This window comes from Leucoraja erinacea, chromosome 14, assembly GCF_028641065.1.
Source record: "Leucoraja erinacea ecotype New England chromosome 14, Leri_hhj_1, whole genome shotgun sequence".
Taxonomy (NCBI): domain Eukaryota; kingdom Metazoa; phylum Chordata; class Chondrichthyes; order Rajiformes; family Rajidae; genus Leucoraja; species Leucoraja erinaceus.
The window spans coordinates 24,451,140-24,467,488 of record NC_073390.1 but is presented as its reverse complement, the minus strand read 5'-3'; the positions used below and the strand labels follow the sequence as shown (position 1 = coordinate 24,467,488).

The 16,349-nt window shown below is 52.9% G+C and overlaps 1 protein-coding gene across 8 annotated transcripts in view; it reads right to left on the bottom strand.

The window, feature by feature from the left end:
• tnika (TRAF2 and NCK interacting kinase a) overlaps nucleotides 1–16,349 on the bottom strand; it is a 118,860-nt gene that overhangs the window by 24,233 nt on the left and 78,278 nt on the right. For 4 of the 8 annotated variants that reach the window (XM_055645830.1, XM_055645833.1, XM_055645831.1 and 1 more), the window contains 6 exons: nucleotides 16,122–16,310; nucleotides 12,782–13,144; nucleotides 4,848–5,012; nucleotides 4,354–4,611; nucleotides 852–958; nucleotides 90–277 (listed from right to left, as the gene is read on the bottom strand). In XM_055645830.1, the coding sequence (XP_055501805.1) occupies nucleotides 90–277; nucleotides 852–958; nucleotides 4,354–4,611; nucleotides 4,848–5,012; nucleotides 12,782–13,144; nucleotides 16,122–16,310 (1,270 nt within the window). The remainder of the gene's footprint in view (nucleotides 1–89; nucleotides 278–851; nucleotides 959–4,353; nucleotides 4,612–4,847; nucleotides 5,013–12,781; nucleotides 13,145–16,121; nucleotides 16,311–16,349) is intronic. The other 4 variants (XM_055645834.1, XM_055645835.1, XM_055645836.1 and 1 more) reach the window with 1 other exon arrangement.

The following is a 16,349-nucleotide window of genomic DNA, read 5'->3' as shown; positions in this document are numbered from 1 at the left end:
CCCTTCCTCCTCCACTCCTTCATCCTCTCTCCTTCTGCTTTCGTCTTTGTCCCCCACCCCCTCTTCACCTCGCCCCCACCAGGCCTCACCTTTCAGCTGGTTGCGTTCACTGGAGCCAGCCTGGGACCCAGCCTGTGAGCTGGGCTGTGAGCTGGGCTGGGAGCTGGGCTGGGAGCTGGGCTGGGAGCTGGGGGTGCTGGAACTGGTCGAGCTGCCACTGCTGCTCACGTGGAGGGCGGGCTCCTGGGGGGGCTCCACCTTCCGCAGGTCCGGGTTACTGTGGGGAGGGGGGTTGGGGGTAAAAAAAGGGGCAGGGTCAGAGCTGGTCCCCAAACCCGCTCCCTCCCTGTCCCACCGCGAGATCCCCCCCGCGTGCCCCTCCCCCTCTCCCCGCCCTGTCTGTGCCCCTCCCCCGCCCAACACCCACCTCCCGTCCCCTCCCCGAGCCACCCTGCCCACTGCAAGACCCCCTCCCATAACCCCTCCCTCACCCAACCCCACCCCAACAAGCCCCTGCTCTATCCCCCACCTCCTCCCTGCCCACCCAGAGACCATCCACTCCCCTACCCCAAACCCTCTCCCACTCCCCACCCTCTCCCTGGCCACCCCTGCCCAACCCCCCCGGTACAGGAGCAATGGGCCAAATATCCTCCTCCAACACTGTACCCATTCCCGGACTCCTCACGAGCGTGCCAAGGCGTTCCAGATATTTCACGTCCCGTTGGGATGCTGGGAATTTTTATCCCTGCCCGCACGCTCAGTTCCTTCAGCATCCAGAACTCAGAGCCATGCCTAACTCTTCCCCAAGGCCGGGAACTTGTATCCGCACTAACCACCACACGGACCATTACCTTGCTCTTAATGGCTGCGCCCCAGGCCGACTGGCCAGTCCGTCGCCGTTCCCTGGGGAATTCTTGCGGCCAGGCGCTGGGGAGATGGACGTAGTCCTTCGAGGGACCTGTGGACAAGGTATCCTAACTAGTCAGCGGAAAGACTATACACGACTAAGCCGGAAAGGGTGCAGAGAGGACCTGGGGTGGAGGGTATTGCACCGAGGTGTTCCCTGCAACCTGTTTCTCTCGCGGTTCACAGACTCGCCAGCCGCCTGCCACTTTTGCGGGCTGGAAGAGTCTGTGTACCACGTGTACATGGAGTGTGTGACGCTGCAGCCCCTGTTTCAATACCTAAAGGGGCTGCTCCTTGCCTTCTGGCTGCATTTTTCACCCACCATCCTCATCTTTGGACACCCTGTGCGTAGGGGAGAGGGTAGGGCTGACGATGTCCTGGTTGGGTTGCTCCTGGGCCTGGCCAAGCTGGCCATCAAAGCGCCAGACGGTGGAGGGCTCTACCCGAGCTGGCTGCCTGCCCCTTTTCCGGGGATACGTCCGTGCCCGGGTGCGGATGGAAAGGGATTACATCCTGTCTACGGGCACCCTGCGGGAGTTCCGCGACCGCTGGGCACCGAGGGGGGTTGAATGTATCCTGGACAAGGATTGCAATATAGTTGTTTAGCAGTTGCTTAGCATATTTATTTGTCTTGTATTATGGTGGTGTTTTGTTTTATTGTATTGTAAATACTATATATTTGAATAAATATTTTTGATCTTAGCAGTACCGCAAGGCTCAGTGCTGGGACCCCAGCTATTTACAATATATTAATGATTGGATGAGGGAATTGAAGGCAATATCTCCAAGTTTGCGGATACTAAGCTGGGGGGTGTTAGCTGTGAGGAGGATGCTAGGAGACTGCAAGGTGACTTGGATAGGCTGGGTAAATGTTTACTAGTATAATGTGGATATTTGAATAAATCCATTTTTGGTGGCAAAAAAAGCAGACTATTATCTAAATGGTGGCCGACTAGGAAAAGGGGAGATGCAGCGAGACCTGGGTGTCATGGTACACCAGTCATTGAAAGTAGGCATGCAGGTGCAGCAGGCAGTGAAGAAAGCGAATGGTAGGTTAGCTTTCATAGCAAAAGGATTTGAGGATAGGAGCAGGGAGGTTCTACTGCAGTTGTACAGGGTCTTGGTGATACCACACCTGGAGTATTGCGTACAGTTTTGGTCTCCAAATCTGAGGAAGGACATTATTGCCATAGAGGGAGTGCAGAGACGGTTCACCAGACTGATTCCTGGGATGTCAGGACTGTCTTATGAAGAAAGACTGGATAGCCTTGGGTTATAATCTCTGGAATTTAGGAGATTGAGGTGGATCTTATAGAAACTTACAAAATCTTATGGAGAGCAGATGCAGGAACATGTTCCGATATTTAGGGAAGTCCAGGACCCAGCTTAAGGTAGGGGGGGAAGATGGGAAATCCTTTAAAATGAGATGAGAAGAACTTTTTTCACACAGAGAGTGGTGAATCTCTGGAACTCTCTGCCACAGAGGGTAGTTGAGGCCAGTTCATTGGCTATATTTAAGAGGGAGTTAGATGTGGCCCTTGTGGCTAAGGGGATTAGGGGATATGGAGAGAAGGCAGGTACGGGATACTGAGTTGGATGATCAGCCATGATCATATTAAATGGCGGTGCAGGCTCGAATGGCCGAATGGCCTACTCCTGCACCTAATTTCTATGTTTCTATGATTTAAAAAAAAGGGTGAAGAGAAGATTTACGGGAATGTTGCTAGGACTCGAGGGCCTGAGATATAGGGAGGGGTTGAGCAGGCTTGGACTTTATTTCTTGGACTGCAGGAGGTGGAGGGGTGATCTTATAGAAGTGGTCAAAATCATGAGACGAATGCATACTTGCATATTACCCACAGTAGGGGAATAAAGAACCAGAGGACATAGATTTAAGGTAAGGAGCGAAACATTTCATAGGAGCCTGAAGGACAACTATTTTACACAAAGGGTTGCAGGTATATGGCTGCCACAGGGGGTAGTTGAGGCAGGTGCTATCACAATATTTAAAAAACATTTGAACAGGTACATGGATAGGAAAGGTGCAGAGGGATATGGGCCAAACGCAGGCTGGTGGGACTAGTGTAGACGGGGCATGCTGGTCGGCGTGGGCAAGTTGGGCCGAAGAGCTTGTTTTCACACTGTATCACTCTATGATTACAATCGAGCCGACCCCAGTGTACAGAAACAGGATAAAGGGAACAACGTTTAATGAAAGATAAAGTCAATTAAATTCTGATTGCATAGCCCAATGGTCTTCGATGAGGTAGATGGGAGGTCAGGGTCACTCTCTCGTTGGTGATAGGATGGTTCAGTTGCCTGATGACAGCAAAGTGGGGAACATCACAAGCCCGGCGTCCGAAGACATGCAGTCCATAACACAGACCCGACTCCCCACCACTCACTCCGTCTCCCCTTCACGCTGCCTCGGGAAAGCAACTAACAAAATCAAGGACTTGTCCCTGTCCCAGTGTAAGAATAATGGGTAGGCCATTTAGAACTGAGATGAGGAAAAACTTTTACATACAGAGAGTTGTGAATTTGTGGAATTCTCTGCCTCAGAAGGCAGTGGAGGCCGATTCACTGGATGCATTCAAAAGAGAGTTAGATAGAGCTCTTGGGGCTAGCGGAATCACGGGGTATGGGGAGAAGGCAGGAACGTGATCACATTGAATGACGGTGCTGGCTCGAAGGGCCGAATGGCCTACTCTTGCATTGTCTCTGTATCTATGTATATGTTCCACCCCTGGTCATTCTTTCTTCTTCCTGCAGAAGGTACAGAAGCTTGAAAGAACGCACCAACTGCCTCAGGAACAGGTTCTTCCCCTCTGTTATCAGACTACTGAATGGTCCTCCTATAAGCTACGGTACTGCCCGATTCACCTCTAACCCATTGCGGACTTTGTACTTTGTCTCTGGAAATGGTGCGCTACAATGCTGACAACTATATTCTGCACTCTGTAACTTCTCCTTTGCTGTATCTATTGTACTTGAGTTTGGCTTGATTGTATTTATGTGTGGCATTATACGCGGTGTCTGATCTGTTTGGATAGCTTGCACTACAAAGCTTATCACTGTACCTCAGTACATGTGACAATAATAAACCTAAACCTGAAACTGTGTTCGCCCAGGAACAATGTTATGTGGTTCCAATGTACGAGAGAGCCAGTGGCCCACACATCCACTTGCCCAATGGACCACTGGCCTGCTGGTTCACTTGCCCAATGGGGCACTTGCCCACAAATCCACATACTCCCTGGACCACCTGCCTGCTGGTCCACTTGCCCACTAGGCCACTTGCCAGCTGGTTCACTTGCCCGCACATCTACTTGCCCATTGTTCACATGGCCACTTGCCCACTGGTCCAGTTACACACTTTCCCACCTGCTCACATGGCCATTTGCTCACATGGGTACTTGCCTACTTGTGCCCAGAGCCCGTGCCTACCTTGGGTGGGGTATCGTCCTCTTGCTTGAGCCAGCCTCCACCCCCGTACTTGTCGTCGCTTGTAGTGATGCGGGGCGGGAGGGGAGGCGTCTCGGAGGTGGGGTCCGAGTTCTGGCGCGGCATGTCCGCCCGGTGCGGAGGGACCCCATCTTGCGAGAGGAAGGTGCCCGACAGCCCCTTTGTCGGCTCGTGCAGCGACTGGGAGCCCGTCATGGAGGAGCCGGGGGTCTTCCCACTGATCAGGTGGGCCACCGGCACCTGGGGAGAGAGAGCCCAGACACGCAGGAGTACAGGAAGAGAGAGAGACCCGACGAGAGGGGAAAGACTGTGCTCGGGGGGGTAAAGAGAGAGATTGGGACGCGGAAGAAAGTGCCATGTCGGGTTGGGGGGGGGGGGGGGGGGGGGGGGGGGGGGGGGATCAGTGGGAGACCGGCGATGGGGGAGCGAGGGACCGTGTGCAAGGGGGAGAGTGATAGAAACCTTCTGGACCTCACCTGAGACTCGGTGGCCTCATGCACAGGAGGATTCCGTGGGGCGGCCACTCCGCCACTGCTGAAGGACTCGGAGCGAGGGGGCATGCTGGGGTCAGACATCCTGTTGCCTATCTTGTGCGGCATGGCTGGCGAGCTCTGCCGGTTCAACTTGGAACGCTCCTCCACCTGGAAGGTCGGCCGGGGCCAGTGGGGGGGGGGGGGGGGGGGGGGGGGGGGGGTGGATGAAAGGACCAGTGTTAGTCACCTCAACACAACACCTTCTCTTCATCTTATTCCTGCAGACCATCTCAAACACACATCTCCATCCGAAGCAGATACTACACAGAGTTTTAGCTGGGACCAGTGGCATTGGAGTTGGGACCATTGGCTTGACGTTGGGCCCATTGGCTTGAAGTTGGGCCCATTGGCTTGGAGCTGGAACCATTGGCCTGGAGCTGGGACCATTGGCCTGGAGCTGGGACCATTGGCTTGGAGCTGGGACCATTGGCCTGGAGCTGGGACCATTGGCTTGGAGCTGGGACCATTGGCCTGGAGCTGGGACCATTGGCTTGGAGCTGGGACCATTGGCCTGGAGTTGGGACCATTGGCTTGGAGCTGGGACCATTGGCTTGGAGCTGGGACCATTGGCTTGGAGCTGGGACCATTGGCTTGGAGTTGGAACCAGTGAGCTTAGATCGAGACCTTCTCATCCAATCCAAGTTTTCTTGCCACCACTTTCTGTGTGGACGGATTCATTCTCCAGCATCCATTCCCTTTGGGAGTAACCAGACTCCCTTGACGAGGAGCGGTACAACTCGTCTCCCAAGGAGAATATCCGGTAGGACACAAGGACGGGATCTGGGCAGCTCCAGCCGAGCAGCTGAACTGCAAGCCCACTCAAGGACGAATGGGGGGGGTCTTACATTGGCGGCAAAGGATGGAATCTAATTGGTGGGGCGGGGGGCGGGGGCTGGGTCTGCATCACAGGGCTGTATTCCCAAAGTGTGGGCAAGGACTGGCAGTATTCCACTTCGGATCGAAAACCGTGCATTGTCGACGGCTGGCACACATTGATGACTGACCTACGCCCAAGACTGATTGGTAACAGAGGCAGCACGAGGAATTCAGTGCGTGGTAGTGTGGCTTGCCAGAAGCTGGTGGGAACCAAGCAGCAGAGCTCCTGTACATTCCAACCGGAAGGATTTTGAACGTTGAATGTTTCTGAACGTTCCCAGTCGGAATAATTTAAGTTTGACCACAAGATCCCAGGCATCAGTCACGCCACCCTCAGCTAGCCTGCCTGATACAGACACAAACACAGAACATAACACTGGACAGGCTCTGTGTCCCACCATGTCTGCACTGACCATAATGCCAATATATCTAATCCCATCTGGCTACCATGGTCTATATCATTCTATTCCTGGTATTTTCATGCATCCGTCTCAAAGCCTCTTAAACGCCACTATCGTATCTGCCTTCTCCATCACCCCTGGAAGCCCGTTCCAGGCACCCACCACCCTACACGTAAAAAACTTACCACCGCACATGTCCTTTAAACTTTGCCCCTCTCACCATAAAGCTATGCCCTCTCGTCCGTGACATTTCCACTCTGGGAGAAAGGTTCTGATTTTAGCAATGCTTTACATAATTTTATATACTTGAGTTATACTACATAAAACATGCCCTCCAGCCTAATTTGCCCATGCTGACCAAGAGGCCCCATTACACTAATCCACCTGCCCACGTTTGGCCCATATTCCTCTTGACCTTCCCTATCCATGTACCTGTCCAAATGTCTTTTAAATCTACCTCAACTGCCTCCTCTGGCAGTTTGTTCCATACAGCCACCTCCAAAAGACGTCATACTGGCCTCCCCACAGCCTGACACACCAGAGAAAACAATCCAAGTCTGTCCAACTTCTCCCTGCAGCTGATACCCACCAATCGAGGCAGCATTCTGATAAACCTCCTCTGCACCCTCTCCAAAGCTTATCCAACCCTATCCTTCCTATAGTGCCGCATTTAGTAAATGTACATAGGTAATAATCTGAAGAAGGGTTTCAACCCGAAACGTTGCTTATTTCCTTCGCCCCATAGATGCTGCCTCACCCGCTGAGTTTCTCCAGCATTTTTGTCTACCTTTCGATTGTCCAGCATCTGCAGTTCCTTCCTAAACATAGGTAATAGTTGGTTAATTATAAAGTAATCGGTGCCTCTGATAAACAAGATGAGCTTTCTCCCTCTGACCCACTGTCAGCCTCTCGAGTGATACATTTGGTGGTCTTTCCAAGGGATAGAGTTCCAATTAAACAAAGGAGCTTTCTTGTTTCTTCACTACTGGTTACTAATTCCCAACAGCTTCAGTCAAACATCCGCAGATCCTGGAAAAATAATGAGAGAGTGAGAAAGTATCCCATCAGACCACAGCCCGTGACACCTAGAGAGAAGTCCCAAAGAGAAGAAGAGCAAAAGATTAGAGTCGCATTGCTTGACACATGGCGAGATCCTCAAACTCCAGCAGGAAATCCCTCCAAAGTTAACATCCGTCTTCCAAACATGAGAGTTGGTTCCTTCGGCTGTTCACAAGTTCAGACGGAAGATCCAGAAATCCTGGACTGTCGCCAAAGCAGGTTGTCCCTTCATTTTTGGCAGACCTCTCTCTTTCTCAGGCCAGCCCTGCTCTTCAAGAAGAACATGGTCTCCCCGACCTCTGGTCCCAGAAGATGAAGAGAAGCCGCCTTGTGTCTTCGCTGTTGGAGTGCAAGGCCATGAAGTTCCAAACCAGCCCCCCCTCCCCGATGCACCAGGCAAACGCTCAAAACTCAGCGGCACAGTCTGCTGCCCTCTTCCCGCACCAAGCAAGGGGTTAGTGTGAAGTTCAATTATTTCCTCAGATGCAACACCAGGATTAGTGCTTAACGTTACAAATGGCAGCAAGGAGAGAATGGGTTCAAATTGGGTGAGTTTGTTGAGATCTAACAGTTTCTGTCGGCACTTTAGATCTGGAAGGCATCAGTTGGCACACAAGGCAGGGTGACGTTTGCCTTGGGGTTGAAAGCAAACCATTTATAGAGCACAGAGCACAGAATACTCATCAACAAGCCACGCTAAGTAGTCAGGAGGAACAGGTCTAGTCCAAATGGGGCTTAAAGGGGAAAGTCTCAACCTGGCTGATAGCAGCATTGTTTAATTTCATTTCCCCCAAAAAATCAAAACACTGCCCTAACTCAGACTTTCCATGAACTTTAGACTTTACACTTCAGAGATACCGCATGGAAACAGGCCCTTTGACCCACCTAGTCCGCGCTGACCAGCGACACCCTGTACACTAGCTCTATACTGCATAATTTAGATTTTTACCAAAGAGCTTGTAGGAGGAGACTGGAGCACCCAGAGAAAGCCACATGCGGTCACAGGGAGAATGTACAAACTCCACACAGACAGCATCCACGGTCAGGATCAAACCCAGGGCTCCGGTGCTATAATACAGCAGCTCTACCCACTACACCATTTGACCTCACCAAACCTAGATCCACCCCTCCTAACCCCTCAATCCTTCCTCTAGCGCATACCCTCCAGATCTCTGCGCTCTTCCAATTGTGCCCTCTTGCGTATCCCCAAATACTTCCACTCCTGTTGGCTACCTCGTCAGCGGTCTTGCTACTGGGCTCCCCGAGTCCTCTCTGCCTCCCACTCAGCCTCTCTTTCTCTCCATTAATGCACTCCATTTCCAAAGAGTTAAACCAACTCCTTTGACCCATCTTTTGGGCACCTTGTTTCTCAACACCTTCTGACCAGACCTGGTCCTCGCTAAAGTGTAGAAACAAGGCAGCATCTCTGGAGAAAAGGGGATGGGCGATTTCTGGTCAAGCCCTTTCTTCAAAGTAATAGGCGTCGTTTAGGGTCCGAAGAATGATCCAGATTCAAAACGTCACCAAAGATGCTGCCTATCCCGCTGAGTTACACCTGCACTTTGTCTCTTTCCTCGACTGTAGCATGATGAGTTTTAATCTGCATTCAGGTGCTTTATAAATGTGGCAGTTTCAACTGATGCAGGTTAGTTCTCAGTGGGTGAAGCTTCAAGACCGAATTCCACATTGAGCTGGAACTCTGCAACCTCCCAGTGTCATGTCAATGTGTAGTAGGGCCCATCTTGAAATGGTGCCAACTCCCAACAGTTACGACCTGTCTCCAATGGTGATCTCTCTGGCACAGGAACCCAACTGTGGACCGGGTAGGGAACACTAATGCCTCAGGTAACATGACCACACTCAGCATGTTGAACATCAGTAGAGAGGATGAAAGATAATTTGGGGGATGTGTTTGCCACAGGCAACAATAGAATGAATTAAGAGAGCAAAGGGCTTGTGGAAACTGCCGCAGGAAAACTTTTTTTATGCAGAATGGCTAATTTGGGCAACAGAGAGCATAGAAACAGGCCCTTCGGCCCACCTTGTCCATGCTATATTGGGCTGGACACATTTATCTGCATTTGGCCCATATCCTTCGAAGCCCATCAACATCTCCTTCCCCTCTGTTATCAGGCTTCTGAACTGTCCTTCCATAGGCCTGGGTACTGTTCGATTTATCTCTAGCCCATGGCGGACTTTGGACTTTGTCTCTGGAACTGATGAGCTTCAATGCTGAGGACTATATTCTGCTCTCTGGATCTTCCCCCTTCACTCTACTCATTGTACTTGAGTTTGACTCGATTGTATTTATGTGTAGTGTTCATGCATAATGAATCATAGCAGCAGAATTAGTCATTCGGCCCATCTTCTACTCCACCATTTAATCATGGCTGATCAATCTTTCCCTCTCAACTCTTCCCCCCATAACCCCTGACGCCCTTACTAATCTAGAATCAACCTCCGACTTAGAAATATCCACTGACGGCATCCACAGCCGTATGCAGCAATAAATTCCACAGATTCACCACCCTCCGACTAAAGAAATTCTTCCTCATCTCCTTTCCAAAGGTACGCTCTTTTACTCTCAGGCTATGTCCTCTGGTTCTAGACTCTCCCACTTGTGGAAACATCCTCTCCACATCCATTCTATCCAGGCGTAGATCTGGCCTGACCAGGTCTATTATAGAAACATAGAAATTAGGTGCAGGAGTAGGCCATTCAGCCCTTCGAGCCTGCACCGCCATTTAATATGATCATGGCTGATCATCCAACTCAGTATCCCGTACCTGCCTTCTCCCCATACCCCCTGATCCCTTTAGCCACAAGGGCCACATCTAACTTCCTCTTAAATATAGCCAATGAACTGGCCTGAACTGACCTTATGTTTGGATACCATGCAAAAACAAAGCTTTTCACTGTACCTCGGTACACGGGGCAATAACAAACCTAAACCCACTGTATCCATATACCTGTCCATATGCCTCTTTAAAGTAGTGATGTATCCACTTCTCTAGCTTCCTCTGGCAGCTTGTTCAAGATATGACCCCTGATTACACCAGACCCTTCAGTAGTTTTGGGAGGTGATTACTCAGTGACGTCACATATCTCCAGTATGAAGGGAATTCAAGACCCTGCCCTGAATTTCCCACTAATGACCCCCCCATCGGCACAGTTCCACTAGGAACTCTGAAATCTTTGCCAAGCCGGGCATGAGGGTGCCAATCCACGGGGCAAGAGCCCTCAGTAACACCTACTATTGTTGCCTGTGGGAGGGCGGAAAGCGAAAGGGAGGGAGGTGAAGGGGGTTTGAGACCAGATCATTGGGTAAGATCACCGTCTGATGCCACTATTCTACGGATCAGATTCTGGGTGAAGCCCCCAGCACACTGCGCCCTCCCTCCTGCTGCCATCGACACCTACCCCAATCCCAACACAAACCGTGGAGAGCTGTAACGTTTGCTTCCTCTCTGGAAACGGGGGTGTGTCCTTTGCTTATTTTTAAGCACTCCGATCCTCGAGGTGTCAGGGTGGCGAGGAGGATGCAGGTCAGCTTATGGCGATCTCGTTGTGCAAGAGTACAAGCAGGAGATGAGGGTTATGGTCTGCTGAGTGGTGTGCATGCATGCAGGCTGGCAATCAGAGGGGATGGAGGGGGATTACATAGCGCTGGTGGTTGTGGGGGTAGGGCTATGGATGGGGAGGGGTGGAGGGGTCGGGGAGGTGTGGAGGTGGTCTTCTGTGCTGACGTTGCCGCTGGAGGGAGGGATGATCACATGGGTCTCATGGGAAGGAGGCCGCGGCAAAAATTGGGGGCGGGGGAGGGGTCAGCTGCCTCCAGAGGGCACGGTTCAATCCAGACCTCCGACACTCTCTCTGTGTGGAGTTTGCAGGATCTTTCTGTAACTGCAAGGGAGACACACACACACAGAGGGAGAGGGGGGAGAGGGGAGGGGGGGAGGGGGGGGGGGAGGGAAGGGGGGAGGGGGGAGAGAGAGAAAAAAAGAGTGAGGGGGAGAGAGAGAGAGTGGGAGGGAGAAGGGGTGAGAGAGAGAGAGTGAGAGAGAGAGAGAGAGAGAGAGAGTGTGTGTGAGAGAGAGAGAGTGTGTGTGTGTGTGTGTGTGAGAGAGAGAGAGAGAGAGAGAGAGAGACTGACGGACAGAGAGAGAGAGAGAGAGAGAGAGAGAGAGAGAGAGAGAGATGAGAGAGAGAGAGAGAGAGAGAGAGAGAGAGAGAGAGAGAGAGAGAGAGAGGAGAGAGGGGAGGGAGGGGAGGGAGAAAGAGAATGACTGAGGGGAGGAGAGAGAGAGACAGAAAAAACACATTGAGACAGTCAGACAGAGAAAGAGAGAATAGAGAGGTTGAGTGAAAAAGAAAGAGAGAGAGGGAAAGATAGAAAGGGACAGAGAGAAAGACAACGAGACAGAAAAAGAGAGGGAGAGACAGGGAGAGAGAGAGAGTGAGAGAGAGACAGACAGACAACGAGATACAGAAAGAGAGATAGAGAGAGAAAGAGGGAGACAGAGAGGGGGGCGGGGTCAGTGATGGGTGTTTGGGACTGGGTGTTGCAGTCGTATCTTGGGATGGTGGGACAAGGGACCGTGCTGCTGCGGGAGAGGTGGTGAGTGGTTTGCCCACGGCTGTGCGTGTGCGTGTTTGGAAAGCAGGGGTTGGAATGCATGCCGGGTACTGGGCTGGAGGGAGGGAAGGGGTGAGCTGGGCGAGGTGGAGTGTGGGCTGCTGTGGGAACGGAAGATGGTTATGCGGACAGGCATTAAGGGGTGCATCTGGTTGGCAGCTAGCATAGAGCGCAACCCCCCTTCGGGCTGGGAGTGTCGGCGGTCTGGGGCCCGCCCCTCCAGGGAGGGTGAGCGAACCCCCAAACTATCCAAATAGCCCGACTCTGGCTCAATCTCCAACCTCAGCGTCGGGCTGTACCTCAGTGACCTGCCGTTGTCCTCATGGGAGGTCAGGGAGGAGTCTGATGACCAGTGGGGGGAGAGGTGGTCCGGGGAGAGGAAGTCGGGGGGAACCAGCGGAGCCTCCGTTGGAAGAGCCAGCACGGCTGCGGCGGGAGCCGCAGGGTGAGACGTGGGCTGAGCGGGACACCCAGCAGCCGGGGACAGGTGACGGGGGATCTTGGCTCAGATTGGGGACGCTGGAGCTGCGAGAGGGGCTGGGACGGTAGAGGAGAGTGTGCGGGGCCAGGGGGTCGGTCAGCAGGCCGCTACCTGTCGGGGAGCTGGGGCTGTAGTGGAAGACATTGTGGTCAGCGGATGGGGTGAGCGGGGAGAGGGCGAGGTGAGTGGAGGAGGGAGGGGAGAGGTCCATCTCCAAAGACCTGCCCTCCTCCCACTGAAATGTCTGCTCCTCGGGCGGGGAGTCCAGTTTGATGGCGGGAATCCTCGCTCGTCTCTGCACTGCGCCGTTGGGCATGATGGTGAAGTGGTAATCAGGCTGCCTGCCCTTCTGCCTCCTCACCTCCCTACCGTGCCGCATCGCAAAGCCACATTCCTCTACACCCTGACCGTCGGGAGCCTTTACTTTCTTTTTCACCACGCCGTCCGGTCCAAAGTCGAACACAAATCCCAGCGACGCTCTCGGCTTGCCCGGCGTCCTCTTCGATTGCTTCGGCAACTTGCCCTTCGGTGCCGTGGGATCAAGCTGTGACTTGGGTGCGCCTTGCCTCGGGTTCTTGCCAAGGTTGGACCTCGCCCTCTCGCCTTGCCCGGGGTACTGGGCGGCGGCGGCGGCGGACTGAGCCGTCGGATGCAAGTGAGGACCCGGCGGCAACTGGCCAGAGTCGGTCGGGTCCCCCAAGATGTCATTGGACGAGTTGGACCTCGTACTCAACTGCTCCTGTTTGGTCGTGCGCTGCGGAGAGTTACTGTGTGACCGCCGCTGAACCTGAATCAGGGCGAAAACATAACTCATTCACAACTTAAACACACACCTCCCCTCCAGAGCCGGGCTAGAGAGCAAAAATGGAGTGACAGGTAGACAGGGTGGTGGAGAAGGCCTTCATCAGTCAGGATCTTGAGCAGAGAAGTTGAACGTTATAGTGGCGGTTATAGAAGGCACAGTAGTAGGTATAGGTGTCTGAAAACTGTAACGCCCAGGATCAGGAGCAGCTTCTTTACACCCATCAGGCTATTAAACACTACAGCCTCCAAAGAGACTTCACTGACTTGGGAGCATCATTTTTTGACTTTGCACTATTATTGAATATTTATGTGTCTTATTTTTATATGTACGAATTTTTTTTGTTAATTATTGTGGTATTTACAGTGTACTATGTTCACATATCTGTTGTGCCGCTGTAAGTAAGAATTAAATTGTTCCGTTTTGGGACATAGGACAATAAAACACTCTTGACTTGAATTGTACAAGACCTTGATGAGGCTGCATTTCAAATTCAAGTTACATTTATTGTCACATACACCAATTGGTGCAGTGAAATTTGAGTAACCATGTAGCACACAAATAAAATAAAATGAACACAACACTAGAATTTAACATCCCCCACAGCAGAATCAACGTTTCCCACTGTGTGGAAGGCAATAAAGTTCAGTTATTGTGTTCAGTTTTGGTCTCCTCTGCTATAGGAAAGATGGCATTCAGCTGGAAAGTGTGCAGAGTAGATTTACGAGGATGTTGCCACAAATCGAGGGCCTGAGCTACAGGGAGAGGATGGGATTTTGTTCCTTGGAGCGCAGGAGGATGATGGGTGATCTTATAGAGATGTATAAAATCATGAGAGGAATTGATACGAAAGAGGTACAGTCTTTTACCCAGACTGAGGGGGATCAAGAACCAGAGGACATAGGTTTAAGAGGGGAAAGATTTAATACAGCAAGTTTTTCACTCAAGAGGGTGGTGGGTATATGGAACGAGCTGCTGGAGGAGGTGTTTGAGACACATACTATAACACCATTTAAAAGATATTCGGATAGGTACAGGGATAGGAACAATTCAAATGGATATGAGGCAAATATGGGCAAATTGCACTTAGTTGGGGCATTAAGGTCAGCATGGATGAGTCGGATCGAAGGGCCTTTATCTGTGCTGTATGGCTCTTTGACTAAAGGAATGGAGAGAGGACATTAGGTCCCTTGAATCAATCCAGTCACTCTATCAGAACACAAAGTGCTGGAGGAACTAAGTTGGTCAGGCAGCATCTATCTGTGGAAAGAAAGAGACAGACGACATTTTGGGCTGTGACCATTCCTCCACAGATGCTGCCTGACCCGCTGAGCTCCAGTCTGTGTGATATCTCCTCGGGGGACAGCACACGCCTGTTGGTCAGCAGGACTTCTCAGTTTGAAGAAGGGTCTTGACCCGAAATATCACCCATTCCTTCTCTCCAGAGATGCTGCCTGTCCCACTGAGTTACTCCAGTACGCTGTGTCCATCCACAGCAGGACCGCTGCTTTAGGCCGTGGTAGCCCAGCTGTGGGCCCCAGTACTGGCGCACACAGTGCCCACACTGATACCTGGACCCCAGGCCCAATGCCCACACACTGACACAGTGCCCACACTGATACCTGGACCCCAGGCCCAATGCCCGCACACTGACACAGTGCCCACACTGATACCTGGACCCCAGGCCCAATGCCCGCACTTCAGACTTTCTAAACAGTCCCCTCGGCCCACCGAGTCCGTGCCGACCAGCGATCATCCCGTACACTAGCACTATCCAACACAGTATGGGCAATTTACAAATTACAGAGGCCAATTAACCTACAAACCTGCGGTCTTTGGAGTGTGGGAGGAAACCGGAGCACCGTACATAACCCACATGCCCACACAACATGGAGAACGTAGAAACTGACACGTACCTACACAGTAGCCCTAGTCAGGATCACAGCCTGACCCACTGGCACGGTAAGGTACACTGACCCAGTGCCTACACACTGACCCACTGCTGCCACACTGACCCAGTGCACACACTGACCCACTGCCCACACACTGACCCACTGCCCACACACTGACCCAGTGCCCACACACTGACCCAGTGCCCACACACTGACCCACTGCCCACACACTGACCCAGTGCCCACACACTGACCCAGTGCCCACACACTGACCCAGTGCTCACACACTGACCCACTGCCCACACACACTGACCCAGTGCCCACACACTGACCCAGTGCCCCACACTGACCCACTGCCCACACACTGACCCACTGCCCACACACTGACCACACATTGACCCAGTGCCCACACATTGACCCAGTGCCCACACACCCACTGCCCACACACTGACCCAGTGCCCACACACTGACCCACTGCCCACACACTGACCCACTGCCCACACACTGACCCAGTGCCCACACACTGACCCAGTGCCCACACACTGACCCAGTGCCCACACACTGACCCACTGCCCACACACTGACCCACTGCCCACACACTGACCCACTGACCCACTGCCCACACACTGACCCACTGCCCACACACTGACCCAGTGCCCACACACTGACCCACTGCCCACACACTGACCCACTGCCCACACACTGACCCACTGACCCACCCAGCGCCCACACACTGACCACACTGCCCACACACTGACCCACTGCCCACACTGACCCACTGCCCACACACTGACCCACTGCCCACACACTGACCCACTGCCCACACACTGACCCAGTGCCCACACACTGACACAGTGCCCACACACTGACCCACTGCCCACACACTGACCCAGTGCTCACACACTGACCCAGTGACCCCACACACTGACCCACTGCCCACACACTGACCCACTGCCCACACACTGACCCACTGCCCACACACTGACCCACTGCCCACACACTGACCCACTGCCCACACACTGACCCAGTGCCCACACACTGACCCAGTTCCCACACAGACGGGTGCGTACCTCCTTGGCCCAGGCGGGTTTATCGCTGACGCTGAGGCTGTCCTTGAAGTGGTAGAGGGGCTTCTTGTCGCCGCTCCTGTTGTCGAGCTGCTGCTGCTGCAGTGACACCAGGTAGGCCCGCTCCTGTTGCAGCTGTCTCTGTAACCGCTCGGCCTGCCGCTGCTCCTCCAGCTGCTTCCGCTTGTACTCCTGCACCACCACACCAGGGGATCAAGGTGAGTGGTGGTC